General features: G+C 36.4%; 1 protein-coding gene across 2 annotated transcripts; it reads right to left on the bottom strand.

The window, feature by feature from the left end:
* Positions 1-3: 3 nt before the first annotated feature.
* Positions 4-15,434, bottom strand: LOC102235007 (guanylate cyclase 2G-like). 2 transcript variants are annotated; one of them, XM_023341459.1, is made up of 22 exons: positions 14,912-15,434; positions 13,403-13,751; positions 12,436-12,545; positions 11,866-12,048; positions 11,622-11,766; positions 11,191-11,326; positions 10,920-11,023; positions 10,650-10,816; positions 10,390-10,530; positions 10,072-10,155; positions 9,709-9,813; positions 9,545-9,616; positions 9,192-9,360; positions 8,956-9,096; positions 7,379-7,556; positions 6,497-6,637; positions 6,217-6,409; positions 5,231-5,405; positions 4,332-4,430; positions 2,645-2,736; positions 2,456-2,563; positions 4-1,099 (listed from the first exon to the last, which is right to left on the bottom strand). In XM_023341459.1, the coding sequence occupies exons 1-22, from the start codon at positions 15,254-15,256 to the stop codon at positions 1,019-1,021; spliced, it is 3,318 nt and encodes a 1,105-aa protein (XP_023197227.1). In that variant the 5' UTR covers positions 15,257-15,434; the 3' UTR covers positions 4-1,018. The 2 variants fall into 2 exon arrangements, with proteins under 2 accessions (XP_023197227.1, XP_005794776.1); XM_005794719.2 differs by having other exon boundaries at positions 5-1,099; positions 8,956-9,111.
* Positions 15,435-16,588: the final 1,154 nt, after the last annotated feature.

The following is a 16,588-nucleotide window of genomic DNA, read 5'->3' on the forward strand; positions in this document are numbered from 1 at the left end:
AATAAAGATAATTGAAAATGTTGTTCTGTTTTCTTGAAGGCAAAAAACTTTATTGTTGGTATTTCCTTGTTACAGGTAAATAATTGCATTTCAGGCACCAGCATACAACCAAATCAAGAACATAAATGAGGTAGATAAACAGAAGTGCTGACGCATTAGAGAAAAACAAAATAAACATAATTCATTTTAGTCATAAAAAGTTTTAATCTAGAGGAGATAAATGTTTTATTACGCATGTATTTCACAATATTATATCTTTCTGAGGTATGTTTTCTTGCTTTTTATTTCTGCAACATGAAACCAAACTGTCAAAACTTCACAAATGTTCAGGTCAGGACAGAATTTTCTGTCATTTATGAGACGATCGCTTCATTATCTGTACTTTTAGTTGAGAATAGAGAGAGGCTTTCTTTTTGTCACAGTGAGCGTTAATTTTAAGAGTTGATTTTTGCTGTCGACTCAAAAATATCTGCCTGTTTCTTATAGAATTATAAGAATCAATATCATATGAGTTAAAATTAGGTATATACCCATATGACAATTTGAGTCTGTATCGATATCCGGTTGCTGCTACGGCCAATTTACAATAGTTACTTAATTTCACTAGCCTGTCGAAATTATGATAAATGACCAGACCTTGGATGATACTTCTTAGTTTTAGTTAAAATCCCACAATCCTGCACTGCATCACTATTAATGCCACATGTCCAAAAAATACCAGCTGGCTAATCCCCTCCCAAAACTGAAACAGCAACAAGATAGGAATACTTTTACTTATCAGACCAATATGTAAAAAAGAAATGTCTTACATCAGCACCTATAGCTATGTTGTTGGTGATACATTGTGCTTCCCCTGTAAAAGAAAAAGTAAATATCTGTCGACAAGAGCCTCGTCTCTTTCTACTGTTGAAGATGTCATCAACTATATCGTTATGCTTGCAACAAATACATGGAATAAAATCACTTCGTGAAATAGCGTGTGAGACAGAGAACACCATCCTGCTTCTTCTTACAACACCTAAACGTGCACTGTGGTCATCGATGATTTGGGCTGGATTAATTGGGACCTTGCAACTGCAGATCTCATCACTTCTTGTTTCTTTGGAAGGGAGAAATAACAAAAAGACAAAAGAGCAAAGCATTCAGGAGACTATGCATACTGGGCAGATGTTGCCATGCAAAAGATTTTTTTCCAGTTCAACTTTTTCCAGTATTTAGACTTAGACTTGTACTTTATTGATCCTTTGGGAAGACTCCCTCAGGAAATTGAAAAATTTCGGAGTACCGCCACAGATTTCAGTGCTTATGGAAATACACTGAAATTTGTGATTGTACTCTGACATGCTCTAGGATCTCATGAGATAAACCAGACATGTGCAATGCATATTTGTAAAGCACTTTTTAAGCTATCTCTGTGTTAAATTTCTCCACAACCTTATCTCTTACCTGTCTGCTGTGTTCGCTGGTCTTTGTGATGCTGATTATATATTGTTTTCTAACAGACGTCTGAGGCCTTCACAGAACAGCTGGATTTATGCTACGACTACATTACCCACATGTCGACTCTATTTTCTAAAACAGTAACTTCTCAAGGGTATCAAACTAAAGTGGGTTGAATACAAACGCACAAAACCCCTTGCAGATTTTTATTTTATAAAAAAAAATAAATAAATTAAACTGTCTATTCTTTCTTTCCACTTTACGGTTATGTGATAATTTATGTTTGCTTATCACATAAAATCCCAGAAAATACGTTGAAGTTTCTGGTTGCAATATGATAATACGTGGAAGTGGTCAAGAGTGTGAAAACTTGTGCATGGCACCACTGACAGACTTTCATACAATATTAAGGAAACATTTTGAGACAAATGAGAAAAAATAATTCAAAACCTTTTTTTTAACTGAACAGTTTCCAAAGACAATTCCTTAACTCTGAATGTGGAATAGAAAATTGTGACTAAAATGGATCTGATGGAATAGAATAGAAATAAATTGCAAAATCATTATCAAGTCTCTTTTATTATTTAAAATACATTTAGAAACATTATAATATTGTTATAATGTTCTGATGTTGCATTTTCCCTCTTAACTTGTCTGTAATACTATTGCATAAAATGCTTGGAATAAGTTTTCCTTTTTACATAAAAAGGATTGTTTGGAATTGTGCAGAGTTGTGGATATGTCCTCATGTCTTTGCATGTTAGAGGTGGGAATAAGTTAGAAAATAAGCTCTTATTTTGACCAATTGCTGTTAAAATGTGTCGGCATTTAAAAGTAGTGCAGCAAGTGATAGATCCTACAGCACAAGAAGTGGATGATTAAAAAGTGCTGTAAACGCTGATTCTATTTAAACACTGTTTTTAACAATTTAAGTTGAATATGTGTTGTAAATTGAATAATTTTCTTTTTTTAAATAAGGAACTGATTAATACTCAACATTTTTCTTTCAACCTACCTCCATTTGCACCTTGAGACTGTCACTCTGTAGTGAGCTGAGGGAATTCAGAGTAGGATTAAATCCAGCTTTGTTCAGCAGCCAGTAGGTCTTCTGGACTCCCTTACCCTGACAGAAAATTGTATTCTGTTCATAAAGCAAGCAATGCATGCCTTAAAAAACACACACACAAAAATGTTGACAAGTCACCTTCATTTCAATGTCCCCTCTTTCTTTCAACTCAAAGGATCCAGCTTGAACAAGAATGTCAGCTGTGGACTGAGATATGTGAATCCTTAGTGCTGTATGCAATAAAAAAATGGCTTGGGTTACTAAACCATCACTCAATGAAATAGTAACAGGAATGCATCTGAATGTCATCAAATTAGAATTTATACACATTAAAGAATAAATATCTGTAATATCAAATCAATAACTTTTTGTCTAGTTTCATCAGGTCCTTTGAATTTTATTATTGTCTGGTAACCGAGATGTAAATGTTAGCTTATTAAAAGTCTATTCAGCATCTATGTGCTTGGAAGATTATAGAGCAAGCAAATGGAAAGAGATCAACCTCTCAGACAAAATAGAGTACCGTATTTTTCGGACCATCAGCCGCTACTTTTTTCCCACGTTTTGAACCATGCAGCTTGTAGCCAGGTGGGGATTTTCTGTGATTTTTTTCTTCAACCACCAGGGGGCTCTTTAGCAGGAAGTGAATCATTGGAAGTCAAAGTTGGAAATCAAAGAAGAAAATGCTGATTTTTATTTCGAACAAGCACATGGTAGAAATGTTTTCAAACTCATACCCCCTCATCATGGAAACCACACAAAAAGTTCATATGATGCAGCTTTTAAATTGAAGGCTATCGATCTGGCAGTACAGATCGATAGCCGCTGCACATAAACTCAGCGTGAACGAATCCTTGGTTCGGCGTTAGAGACGCAGGGCTACGTCCTTAATAGCAAATTTAGGATGCAGCCCTATGAGCGGTGGAGATACCAGCGGCTTATAACCCGGTGCGGCTTATATATGGACGTTTCCAGTTTGTTTGTTTTTTACTTTGTGGGTGCGGCTCATAGTCTGGAAAATACAATAAATGAATTTCTATAAGGATTTAAGCTGATAAGCCTAGAAGATATTATGAAGTTTACTATGTAGACACTAAAGACCTTACTTTTCGTACATTCTTAAAATCCAACAAATCTGCTGTCAAACATTTGTGCACTAACATTTTTGTTTATACTGTTCGATTATTTTAAAGATAAGGCGGCACAAGCAGGCTCTGTCAAAAAAAAGGTGATCAATCCACAGCTGTCTTTGTTCTGCCTTTTCCATCTGTACCACCATTATTTTAGGTATAATAAAGGATAAAAAGGAAAAATAAAGTGAGCTTGTGTTTCTGACCGTCAGGGGTTACTGCAACCTTTGGATGCCCTTAATATTTTGAAAATTACAACATTATGTTTGCACAAAATAAAACACAAACCATTGGCAGTATTTTAGTTTGAGTTGGGTAATGTAAAATAAGGACCCTGGTTGACATTGGATGACTTCTCTTTAAACAATGCAATGTCAGTCCTAAAATTATCTGTGTGGTTAAAGCATTTTATCTGGTGGTTTAAGAGTTTTACTAGTGGTTTTTTTTGCCACCTTAGGGGAAACATTTCCCTTTCTTTTAAATAACCATCTTGTAAATGAAATTTACATAGACAGTTTGTTAGCACATGTACCAAATTGCAGCTAACTCAAATTCTTCCATTTTTGTCAGGTTTGATTTCGCTCCCTCTCAGAGACTGCTAGAGCATCTCCATTACAAAAAGTATTACAATAATTTACAGTTCCCTCATCTGTGGAAAAGGATTGTGTGTAACCTTTGCAGAAGACTTAACTTACGCAGGCTGTTACTCTCCATGCGTGAGGCTGTGTTTACTGTATCACCAAAGAGGCAGTAGCGAGGCATAGTGGTTCCCACCACTCCAGCAACCACTGGACCTACATGAACCAGACAAGTACAGCTGGACAGTTCAACAAATGTTTGTGCGGAAATTACTCATGTTATTTCCCAGTAGTTCAAAACCTTAGTCAAACATTTGCAATAATGAACTCAAACCAGTCATTTTTTTTTTGTGTTGGGATTCTTCCTAAATATTCAGTTTACATTTACAGATGTCAAACAGTTGCAACAGTTGCTGCACTGTCATTTAACAATGCATACAAACCCTAATAGATGTATTGCAAAAAGTCTCATTTTCTTTTTATGAGTTTTTACAAATAAAGATCAGAATGTAAGGATTGCTTACATGTATCTCTCTCATTTGGTCTGATACCCCTAATTAAGATCCAGAGCAACCAGATTTCTTCAGAAGTCATTTAATAAGTAAACAGTGTCCAGCTGTATTTAATTTAATCCGAGTGCGAGTCAAAATGTTTAGTGAAGGCCTCTGAGATTTGTTAGAGATCATTAGTTGTGGGGAAGCTCAAAGCAGGGTTATATAACACGCAAAGCTTTTGTTATTGTAGAGACCATTGTTCAATACATTGTCCTGAAAGAGTATAGCACAACTTCTGACCTACTAAACTCATTAATCGGGCAAGTAGAGTATTAATCAGGCTGAATGTAAATGCACAACACACATATATTTTTATTTGCAAATATTGTTAAAAACTATGTGTCATTTTCACATAAAACATGTTGCAGTTTGTGATGGTAACATAAAAATGATTTGACAAGTGACAAAACTAAAAAAACACAAAAGCTAAATGGAGGTGTTTCTGTTGATGCAGTCTGTTACCAGAGTGTATGCCAATCCGAATTGCAAGGATCTCATCTGGCTTGTGAGGGATTCTGAAGACCTGAATGGCACCCAGGAAGTGCAGAGCCATCATGGATATCTCCAAAGCATGCTTGGTGTCGTTGCTGATAGGAAGGCCACTTGCGACCATGTAAGCATCGCCAATGGTTTCCACCTGATAAAATCGCACAGATGATAGTTGTTGCAACAAAGATTCTGAAACACATGCTTAGCTAAGCTAAATGTTTGTTCCAAATTTACTTCTTCTTCTTCTTGATTTTTATTGGCAGTTGGAAAACAACTGACTACCCCCACCAACCGCTAAGGTGTGTGGACCACATAAATAAATGAATAAATAAATTAATTAATTTGATTATATTATGCAAATTACGCTGCTTAAAAAATATCTTAATATAGCTATGTTATTATGATTCTTAACTAACTTGTTTGTCTGAATCTGGTAATTCCTGCAATGCAAAATAACAGCTCAGATTGCCTCACCTTTTCCACATTCACATTTCCCTGTCTGATGTTTCCCTATTAAAAATAATGTGATATTCAGTTTAATGTGCCCAATTCTGAGTCATGAAATAATTGTCTCTTCTCTCCTGCTCCTTTCTGTTCTTCTCATTCTCCAATTTTCCTTTGGATTTTATAAACCACCTTTCATTTCTTCCACCCATTACAGATGTCAACTCTCCATCATTTTGTTTGTTTGTTTGTTTTATTATACCCTTGATTTCTGTTATACTAAACCTAACATCAATATCAACCAATACCCAATCAGTTTTATTACTGGAAATGAAATCCTGTTTTGTAGTTTTACAGTACATATTATGTCATCAAATATGTAGCACGAACTTAAGCTAAGTGAATGCTACCAGCAAAGCAGAACCAGCAAAAACTTACTAGTTTCATGGTCTAGAAACTGGATGCTATGCTAAGCAACTATTCAGCTCTTTCGTCGGATAGCGAATGGTTCTTACTTTGTAGACATCGTACATCTTGATGATGCCATCAAACAGGCTGTAGAGCTCGTTGAGGAAAGTCACCACCTCCATTGCCGAGCTGGAGGAACACATGGAGGTGAAGCCCACAATATCTGAGAAGAAGATGGTCACCATATCGTAGCTTTGTGGCTCCACTGACTTCCCTGCCATCAGCTGGTCTGCAATGTATCTAAAGGCAAAGAGACATGGTAAGGCTAAGAGTCCTGATTAGAAAAAAAGTTAATATAAAAGGATTAGATGTGTGTGTATGTGATACTTTGGTAACATGCTGGAGAGAAGCTTGTCTGCTCTGGCTTTCTCTGCTGTTAGTTGGTTGGTCCGCTCCTCCACTACTTCCTCAAGGTGATTTGCATATTTCTCCAACTTGTCCACCATGTTATCGAGGATATTCACATGACTACAAAAGATAAAATGATGATGATCTGCTTTCTCATTACAAAACGTTTTTTGGTTTTTTTTTGGAAGGTAATTCTTATGTTAATGTGGCTCTTGCCTATATTTAGACATGAAGATGCTAAAAGTTTAAATGCATCTCTAGCATTTTAAAGGGTTTGCATCAAAACTGACTGGTATTTAGTACTTTAATAACTTAAAGTAATTCAATCAGAAATCTAACTCCCGAGTATGATGCTGCTATGTATTCTTTGTGAATGGTGTCCAAATGGTGTGCATTCTTTTACAATGTTTAGGAGGTTTTAGTCAGATAATGATGTTTTCTTTTTCCGTCAAGTTCTGTATTTACATATGGTTGATTTGAATCCTTATGATGGCAAACAGATTTTCAACTTTAAAACCTATTTTACTATTTATCCTGAAAAGGGATAAACACTATTTATCCTGGAAACGGATAAATAATAGAACAGATACTGAAAGGGGTCATACTTGTGCAACCACGTTAAAGCACCTTTTAAAAATTTTTCAAATATTCTTTCCTTATACAGATTTGTTTATTTCCAAATTGAATTATACAGCCAACATGTCACCATAAATGTCAAAAAAGTTCTGAAATTACTTTTTTACATGACAAACACCTGCTATTTAATCAGAGATGTGTAGACTTTCTATATCCTCTGTTTGTATCAGTTATTATCAAAACTGTACTATGGATTTTGCTGAAAAACAAAATGTGGCAACATACCTCTCCGGACTTATGTCCTTCAGTCTCCTGCGTATAGACCCAAAAGGTGGCCGGTGGTCAGGGTTTTCGCTCCAACAGACTTTGAGCAAGGCATTGACCTTCTCATCACACAGCTGCTCGCATAGCACTGGTCTGAGAGGTTCCCCTTGGAAAGGCGTCCGCAACTGCATTATAATTTCTTGGAACATGCAAGTTTACAACGCGTTTATTTAAAGAAATAATAACAACAAAAAAAAACAAGAATAATTCACTTTTTTTGTAGTTTCAGATTACCTTTCAATATCCTACAAAATACAAGTTTATTATCTCAGTAATTTCTAAATAAGGTGCAAAATTTGATGATAAAAGTGGGCTCACTGAAGGACAAACAGGTGAATAAAATTACACCATAACATAAGCTCAGAAAAGTGGATTTTTCATAATGCCTCACCTTTGAATTGCTTTTCCACAACAGGACGATTTCCCAGTAAAATGTTTAATTTTCTTGGGCCATCATCATTACCTTGGCTTTCCACTTCATTTACAAATGCAAAGGGTTACAAGGATAAACATTTTCCCCAATAAAGTTCCTGTTGTTTATTTACCAGAAACGTTTAGACAGAGACAGGACGAATGGTAAACGTGTTAAATTAGTTGACTTTTTTTTGACTCATTTTTTTGGCTTTTATTTATGAGATGTCTTTAAATATTTGAAACATTTTGTAATTTGGATGTTTTATAATTGATTTCACAGTATCATTGTGACATGTGAAAAAAAAAGGTTCTCTAAAAGCATCTCTCCCATTAACTGAGCAAGTCAATGGGACACTGTAGACACAGTTACATTTAAAATGGTGGCAGCTCCTTAACAGTAGAAACCCTCACCAAATGACAATCAGTGTAACTGAAAGTTAATGGAAAAAAAATGTTAAAGATCTAATAGTCAAAATGTTTCAGAAGGTTACCTGTGTTTTCTAAAATATGGCCTATAAATTACAAGAGATTTACCTGTAAGCTTAAAAAAAACAGCCTTATTTGGCATGGGAAAGTGCCTTGTAATTTTGCACTTGTAACCTGTTTGTTTCAACATGTCAGTCTGTTCTTAGAAGTAACTTGTGTGTTGCAAGAAAGTACCATCTAGGTTTCAAAACAGAACTCTTATTTTATTGTGTAAACAAAGTTTATTTCTAGAAAAGTTATCTATTAAATCTTAAAATAAATCTGTAAGTTTTGAAAAGAAGGCTGTAAACCCTAAAATGTTACCTGTATCTTCTAAATGGCACTCTGTCTGTTATGAAATTTGTGGGGAAGTAACTACTACGTTCTGTGAAAATTCAGTTCTAATAAAGTACCCAGTAAAACATTTAAGTTCTTCAAAATACTCAGTTGATTCTGAGTCAATTGATTCAGTATTGAGTCTGAACCAGTTACTTCATACAGTAACTAGTTAGCTGTGCAAAGTAATCTCTAAGTTGTAAAAAGAAGCTGTAAGTTCTGTTATGTATTGCTATGTATTGTATATTTTTAATGTTTGATGCTTAATGTGTCAGCTATATTGCGTAAAAAAACAAAACAAAAAAACCCAAAAAGAAACTAACCTTTTGGATCCAGGTTAATGTCTTGGTATGGACCTCCTTTAGAGTTATACATGAGCTCCCACATAATGATTGCAAAGCTGTAGACGTCTCCTTTGGGTGTCCCATTACATGGAAGTCCGATTTGTCTCAGGAGCTCAGGGGCTGTCCAGTACAGATCTGAGACAAACTCATATAACCTCAGGTACAATATCATGCTCCTTCATCATATCATAAATTTGATTTCAGGTCAGCTTTACCTTCATAAGCAGGATTTTCCATTGGACCGAGCTTGTTTTTTCCTCCATATTTAAACTCCCATAATCCAAAACCAGAGAGCTTGATTTGTAGTCTGCTGTCCACCAGACATGTACTGGGCTTCAGATTTCCATGAGATTTAAGGGTGCTGTTGTGAATGAAGTCCATTCCCTGAATTACAAACACATTTCAATAGTAAAAACAAAAATGGAATAAAATAATAATAGCCAAAGACAATATAACTGAATAACAAAATAGATTTTTTTTTATGAAAAAGATGTAAATACCGCTCGGTATTAGCAATATAATACAAAGCTTGCAGCACTTTAGAACCTTCAATAATAAACATACTTACATTGACAATGTCATATGCAAACGAAAGCTTAAACATCCATTCCAAATCAACATCTGAAGACCCAAAAATATCCTTTAGAAACAGAATAAAATAATGTTGGAGGATTTTCTTTATTTTGCTTCTAAGCTTAGTGTGACATGAAGAAATTGAGATTTTCTACTTACCTTGAGGCTGCCTTTCTTGCAGTACTGAATTACCAGACAGATGTTTGGTGGCTCAATGCACACGCCAAAGAACTGGACCAGGTTTTCATGTTTCATTTCCTTCATCTATCTTAAAATATTTAAGATGGTTAGGCACACAGCAGCTGTAATTTTGTAGTTTTCTAACATATATATTTTTGAAAGAAGACAGATAGGTAAACTTAACTACTTTCCTGTTTGTAAATGTAACATTGTGACATATGTAAAGAATTGCTTACTACAAATTTCTCAGTTTATTAGTTTATTTCAAATCAATTCACCTATTTAGTCTTAATGCACAGAACAATATATTAAAAAAATCCAAAAGAACATGAGGAACTTTACCAGATTGAATTCTGCAATCACTGAAGGCTTCTGGAAATTACAGTTTATAGGGTTCTTGATGTACTTGATGGCTACTTGATTTCCCTGTGTTAAAATGAAGAAGTTATATCAATAGAAAGACACATATTCCCTTTTTGTGAGATTAAGTAATTTAGAAAAGTCTCATAAAATTTCCAGTCATTTTGTTTGTAAGAAGCAATCGCTAAGCCAGTTTGTTCAGGAATTACTCAACTTAAGTGGATGATTTTTGCTCATCGTAGTCAAATAATTATGTACTTTCCAATGCGCATTTATTTTTCTGACAGAAGAAAGTTTCACCTGGTAGAGGCCTATGGTTGTGTAGATGTGTTCTCTGCCAGTTTTGTCCCTCAGGTCATAACTGTGGCTGGAGAATGTGCTCTGACAGCTGCTGCTCCCGCTGTGACTACCTGTAGAGCTCTGAGATACACCCTGGTTTCCCTGGGGGAGATAATAACAGAAACTGGGCAAAAGTAGAAAAGCAAACAAACTGGAAACTGAACAAGAATCAAGGAGACATTCCATCTTTTTTGATTCTTTAACTATTTGAGCGCTCGCACTGAGGGCTCCCTGATGATGGTGATGTCGCCGTAGTTGATTATCCACCAGTTGGAGTCATCCAGCCTCGTCTGGAGCTGAAACTTTTGAAGCATGAGGACCCCAATCCACAAAACTGCCACTACACCGATGAGGGGGAAGGTCACCAGGACAGCCAGCAGGGCAATTTCTGTGTCTCAGGAAAATGATCACAGTAAATAATGTGTACTGAAAAATTTGTATGTACTTATTTATTATTCTTTTATATGTCTCAATTCTAAATTGCACTTTACCATTGGCCAGCCACTCGCAGAGCTCGTCATTAAAACCACATTCAGGGATGTCGGATGGTGGCTTTCCTTTTGGCCAAATAACAGAAGCAAACATAGATGTCGGTCTGCATGAGATGAAATGATTCTATTACAGAGACTGAAATTATATTGATTATTCTCACTTCGTAAATGTATCAACACCTTAGAGTTTTCACTTTTCATCATGTCACAACCCCTAATGTCAATGTGTTTTCTTTAGATCGTGTTAATAATTTAAATTTGTTTATTTTACCTGACACTTTTGGTTTGACTTTCAAAATTCAGGATGGGTACAAACATGTTGCCTCCTTCTACAATCTGCAAGTCATAAATAGAATAGTCCATACATCTCTCCCCCTCTTCATCAAAGTGAACCAGTCCAGAGGCTCCTGCAAATTAAAAAGACATCCCACGGTATTTGTGTTAGATTATGTTACTACTACTTATTCTGCTTTCTTTCCACAGATTGTGAGTATTTGCTCCCAAGAGTTGAAGAGTTTTGCGACCATTAAAATCCTATGAAAGACTGCAGACATCCAGCAGACAGTTATTACCACATGGGGAGGGGAAATCCACTAAAGGCTATTGCAAAAGAAGCTGGCTGAATAGTTGTGAAACAAAACCTTTGGTAAGACAGCGCAAGGAAATACTGGGTTTGTGATTGTGAGCAGAATTTATTGTTACCGTGAAATCGAATTTTATCTCTGATTTTCAGTTTCTCCAGAAGCTGTCGGCCGTCATGAGGATCTTTTCCTTCTTTTAGAACTTCCTTCAGTCCTATCACATACAGAAGTACTGCATCATGGAGATAGGCTGAGTAGGGGCTAACCTGAGATTCATTAAAAAGAAAAAAAGAAAAAAAAATATTGTCACATTTGATTGGTCACATTGTCCTTTAGGATTTTTGCTAACTCGGTTTACAGCGTACCTCACTTTCAGATGTCAGGTTACTCCAAAAAGGATGTCCTTTCAGTCTTTGAAAAACCTGTCCGAAGAAATCATAGTACTCATATCCTTCGTAGGACTTCTGGCCAATAACAAATGTCATGTCAAAAGCTTTTATTCCATCCTGGTTTACTCTACTGCTCAGGGCAGTTTTCCACCAGTTATCCTGTTCAGGAGAAAACAGTAAGAAACAGAACATGAGTTGGACTGGGGATCTCATTTACTTTTATTAATACTACACCAATATTTATTAGTGCCAATAAAATACTTCATAACTTCGGAAAAAATGTGGACAACATGTTAAGTCTGAGCTGCTCTCACTGAGCCAGGTTCTGCTGGAGGTTTCTTCCTGTTAAAGGAGAGCTCTCCTCTGAATTTATGCTACGGGCATGCTGGGTATGATGGTAAAGAAATTCCTCCCACCGTTTCTCTTTTACCCGGTGATATTTTCAAACAAGGTCAGGGAAGTCTGCCTCTCTTTGCTATGCAACCTTCTCTGCTGTCTGTACGGTTGAATATATGGCCAACTGTTGATTTGTTTTCCTTCACTGACCTCAAAATGCTGCATCAAGAAGAACACGTAGTCACCATTCATCAGACCCTGGCGCTCAGCCTCCAGCAGCAGAGCCATGGCGTCCTCTCTGTTTGTTAGCACCACAATAACTAGAGAACAGATTTTGAACAGTTTTATTGTAAAGGACCAACAAGAAATGTAGAGCTGTATTTAAAAGAAACAAAAAAATAAGGGTAAAACTAAAATGTAATCGACATGATGGTGGGAAGTTTATATCCACTCATCACTGGTGTGATCATTTTAGGTTAATTTGAATTTGTCATTTTCCATGGTGGATTAATTATCCAACATACTGTATGTCCCAGGTGTTCATGTCAATGAATGTAGGAGCACAAGTTTGAATATGTTGTCTATTTTTTTTTTCTAACTGAAACACTAGCAATTATTCATGCAGGCTCAAGTATGTTAATACAACCATGTTTGTATTTGGACAAATGTCTCTAGCAGATGTATATTTAATGGTTGCCATAAGCAAACTTCTGGAAGAGTTTTGGTTTCGTCTTCCTATCAGAAATGGCAGAGTTGATTTAGGTGGTTGGTTTCCTGCCGGCTTTTAAGCATGGAGTCAGGTTTGCCATTAACTGGAAACTGCTGGAGGATCACTGTTCAGAGAGAAACTAGTTTCTAGGCAATTGAGAGGGCTCATGGTGGCACATTTGGCAGCACTGTGGCCTTGCAGCAAGAAGGACCTGGGTTTGAATCCCGGCCTGGGATCCAAAGTACATCTTTCTGCATAGAGTTTGCATGTTCTCTAAATGCATGAATGGACTTTCTTCGGGTACTTTGGTTTCCTTCCACGGTCCAAAAACATAATTAATAGGTTGATTAAATTGCCTTTAGTGAAAAGTGTGTGCATGCATGGTTGTATGCCCTGTGTGTCAGTTTAAGTCTGTGAAAATCCACATGCGATTATGGTTGTGCATGTTTCAGTGAACACATCCCTTACCTCTGGCGACTGTCGAGATGTACTTGATGTTCTGATAAAGGAGATCAGGATTACTGGTGTCAAACTTCAGTTCTGCAGTCAATTTGAAATGTGTTCTGAGAGGATTCTCCACCGTTTTCCACAAAGCGTCCACTTTGTCCCAGGTGTTCGTCTTCAACCCCCCTCCAATCATCGCCACGTGACTCCACCCGAAGAACTCCAGGGTCTTCACCAGAACCTCTGAGGTCCGTTTCAAAGGAGGCATGATTTTTATATACGAATCATACATTTCACCATCTTCCAGTTTGGAAGACTGGCCCACGTAGCCGAACATGGGGATGTGCCACGTTGATGCTATGAGACCGGTGACCTGAAACGTTCAAAGTTTAATTAATTTATCGCAGCAAGTCAAGAAATTATCCAATTAATATACAATTATGATTAATTATTTTCTATTTTTGTGCTAAATCTTTCCTTAGGTTGAAGGATGTCAATCAAAATAAAAATTGTATCCAATTATTTCTTACATGACCTTTTTTGAAGTCCAGTATTAATGTTGTTGCATTTGATATATAACCTGACTGAGTAAACAGAGAAGCCATTTTTTATTTTTATTCTCACTTACAGTATCTCTGTTCCTCTCTGTGTCCAAGCATTGGCTGGAAGATGATTTGCATTTTTCAATTAATATTTCTTAATATTTTATGGACAAAGCTAATCGTTCCTTAACAGGAAAAAGGAATCCAACCAACCATCCATTCATTTTCTTACACCTTTATCCCATTGGGGTCCAGAGGGGTGCTGGTGCCTATCTCCAGCTGTCAACGGGCAAGAGGCAGGGAACACTCTGGACAGGTCGCCAGTCCAGGAAAAAGTGATCCCACCAATAAATAGGATTCAAACAATTGATCAATTAAAGATTTTTTTTACTATATGGATTTTTTTGGTCGTTTGAGGATAATGCAATTAATAATTGGTATTTTAGAGTATTATTATGGATATTTTACATTTAAACATCCTGTATTTATTGGTGCAAATCACATTACTAGATTTAGCAAGTTTTATATCCATTCAAATTGATAAAATAGAAATAATAAGACATCATTATCATTCCTGTGCAATTTCCTTAACCCAATAAACACCTTAGCATATAAAAATATATTTTTAGAAACATCTACCGGGGTTTGATTTTATAGGTAACATTAGGGGGAAAAAAATAAGGTCACACCTGCAGAATGACCCACATATAGTTTGTTTTTCTTCCTATCTAACTTAACAAGAATGCGTGAAAAAATATTAAAGAAAATATCTAAAAATAAGCTGAAATCAATAAACAGAAGCTTTGTTTTTAGATTAATCTGCAATCTAAAAACAGAATGCAAAACATTGTTTTTGAGACCTAAATATGTTTAAACAACTTAAACATATTTCATCCACTTTTCAGAAAATATTTCACACTACAAACCTAACATGAATCAATTCCTTGTCAACCTACAAAGAAAATGAGCGTAAATGTGATCCGAACCGTACCTCTGCTTCCTCAGGACACGCTGGACCAAACAGAGCCGTCACGTTTTCTCTCCACACTTGGTGGATGAATTCTCCCAGAGACTCTTTGGGATTGCAGTCGGTGTCCTTGTACACAAAATCCAGACTGTAGTTGCCCAGGAAGGAGGGGTTGTTGTTCACCTTCTCCACGGCTATCTGTATGGCCGAGCCCAGCCGGAGAGCACTGAAGGGGAAGGACACGTTCCAGGGAGCCTGGAAGGCAATGAGCAGCTTGTGATTTGGAGTACCATTGCTGCTGCTGTTATGGATGATCATGGCGGCAGCGGTTGTACAAAGTGTGAGGTGGAGCAACAATACGTGGCTCATGCTGGAGAAAACGAGTACCTGCTCTCATCCTGTCAGTTTCTGGATGAACAAGGCTTAAATACTCAACTACCTTGCTGATGCTGGACAGTTGGGTAGGGAGGAGAAAATGTAAATAGGTGGAGGAGAGTAGGAGGTACAGAACCCAGGACAGTATTTTTTGTTGAGAAAAAGACTTGCGCTGATTGGTCAGAAAGAGAGGTTGCTGTAGAAAGGTTTGATGGATACAGTACGGAGATGGAAATGTGTGAAAATCTGAAAGGAGCAATGAGGAGATGGATGAAATACAGTAAATACAGCATCTCAGTAAATTAGAATATAATTTTAAATTAAATCATTTCAGTAACTCCATCTAAAATGTTATTTTAACCTTTGACCTTTGATTTAAAGGGATGGCCCAGTATTCCTTGCAGAATAGTGTATTAATGGAAAGTCAAGTGGAAGGATAAAGTGCATTTTTAAAAATGCACTTTAGCATTTTTAGCAGTGCATTTAGCAGTGCACTGCTAAATGCACTTTAGCAGTGCATTTTTAAAAATGCACTTTAGCAGCAGTAATAACCTTTGGTCCTTTCTTCTTTATTTATTGTACATAATTTTATGATTTTCTGAATTTTAGGTTTTCAGTTGCTGTAAGCCATAATTGTGACAATGTACAAAAATAGACATGAAATATATTATTCTGTGTGCAAAGAATCTAGGTGATGTCTGAGTTTCACTTTTTAAACCAACTTTTCTGAGATTATTTCACTTTTGAATAATAGTCTTTTACTGAGCCACACATTTGCATCGAAAGGAATTATATTTGAAAGAAGAAATGTGATAAAGACAGAAACTCTTGAGATAAATAGAACCAGGAGGTGCAGAAGGATTAAGTTGGATGTTAGCGTGACTCAAACAAATCCTGTTCTTCCCCATGTTTAGCAAGAGCAATTAGTCTAACGTTTCTGTTTCTGGACTGATGGAGTACAGAGGGGAAATCCATGCATGCAGTGGGAGATCAGGGAAACTCCACATAAAATCCATTTGGAAATCCATAAACAGCTGCTGTACTTTGCAGCTTTTTATAATGTTAATAGTCTTCTACACAGAAAACATTACTTAAATGAGTCAGAAAATAGAGATGTCCTTAGAAGTATTGTTTTTGCACACTTTCTACTAAACAACTAACATGCATGCCCTATGAACTTAGGCAAATTGTCTGTTATATTTTATACAAAGAAGGACTACATAGTGGAAATAGTCATCCCTGCATCCCTAAAGTAAGAGTGGTGTTTCTTTAATGGAAACCTTTCGTCTTTCGTTATGCAAATTGAGTGTATGACGTACTGTAGGT

Source organism: Xiphophorus maculatus, chromosome 10 (assembly GCF_002775205.1).
Source record: "Xiphophorus maculatus strain JP 163 A chromosome 10, X_maculatus-5.0-male, whole genome shotgun sequence".
NCBI classification, from domain to species: Eukaryota; Metazoa; Chordata; class Actinopteri; order Cyprinodontiformes; family Poeciliidae; genus Xiphophorus; species Xiphophorus maculatus.

Coding starts and splice junctions, on each gene's coding strand:
- LOC102235007 (XM_005794719.2), bottom strand. CDS start 15,256: ATGAGCCACGTATTGTTGCTCCACCTCACACTTTGTACAACCGCTGCC. Junction 11,327..11,621: donor AGATAAAATTCGATTTCACG/GTAACAATAAAT, acceptor TTTAATTTGCAG/GAGCCTCTGGACTGGTTCAC. Junction 9,814..10,071: donor TGATTGCAGAATTCAATCTG/GTAAAGTTCCTC, acceptor ATTTTAAGATAG/ATGAAGGAAATGAAACATGA.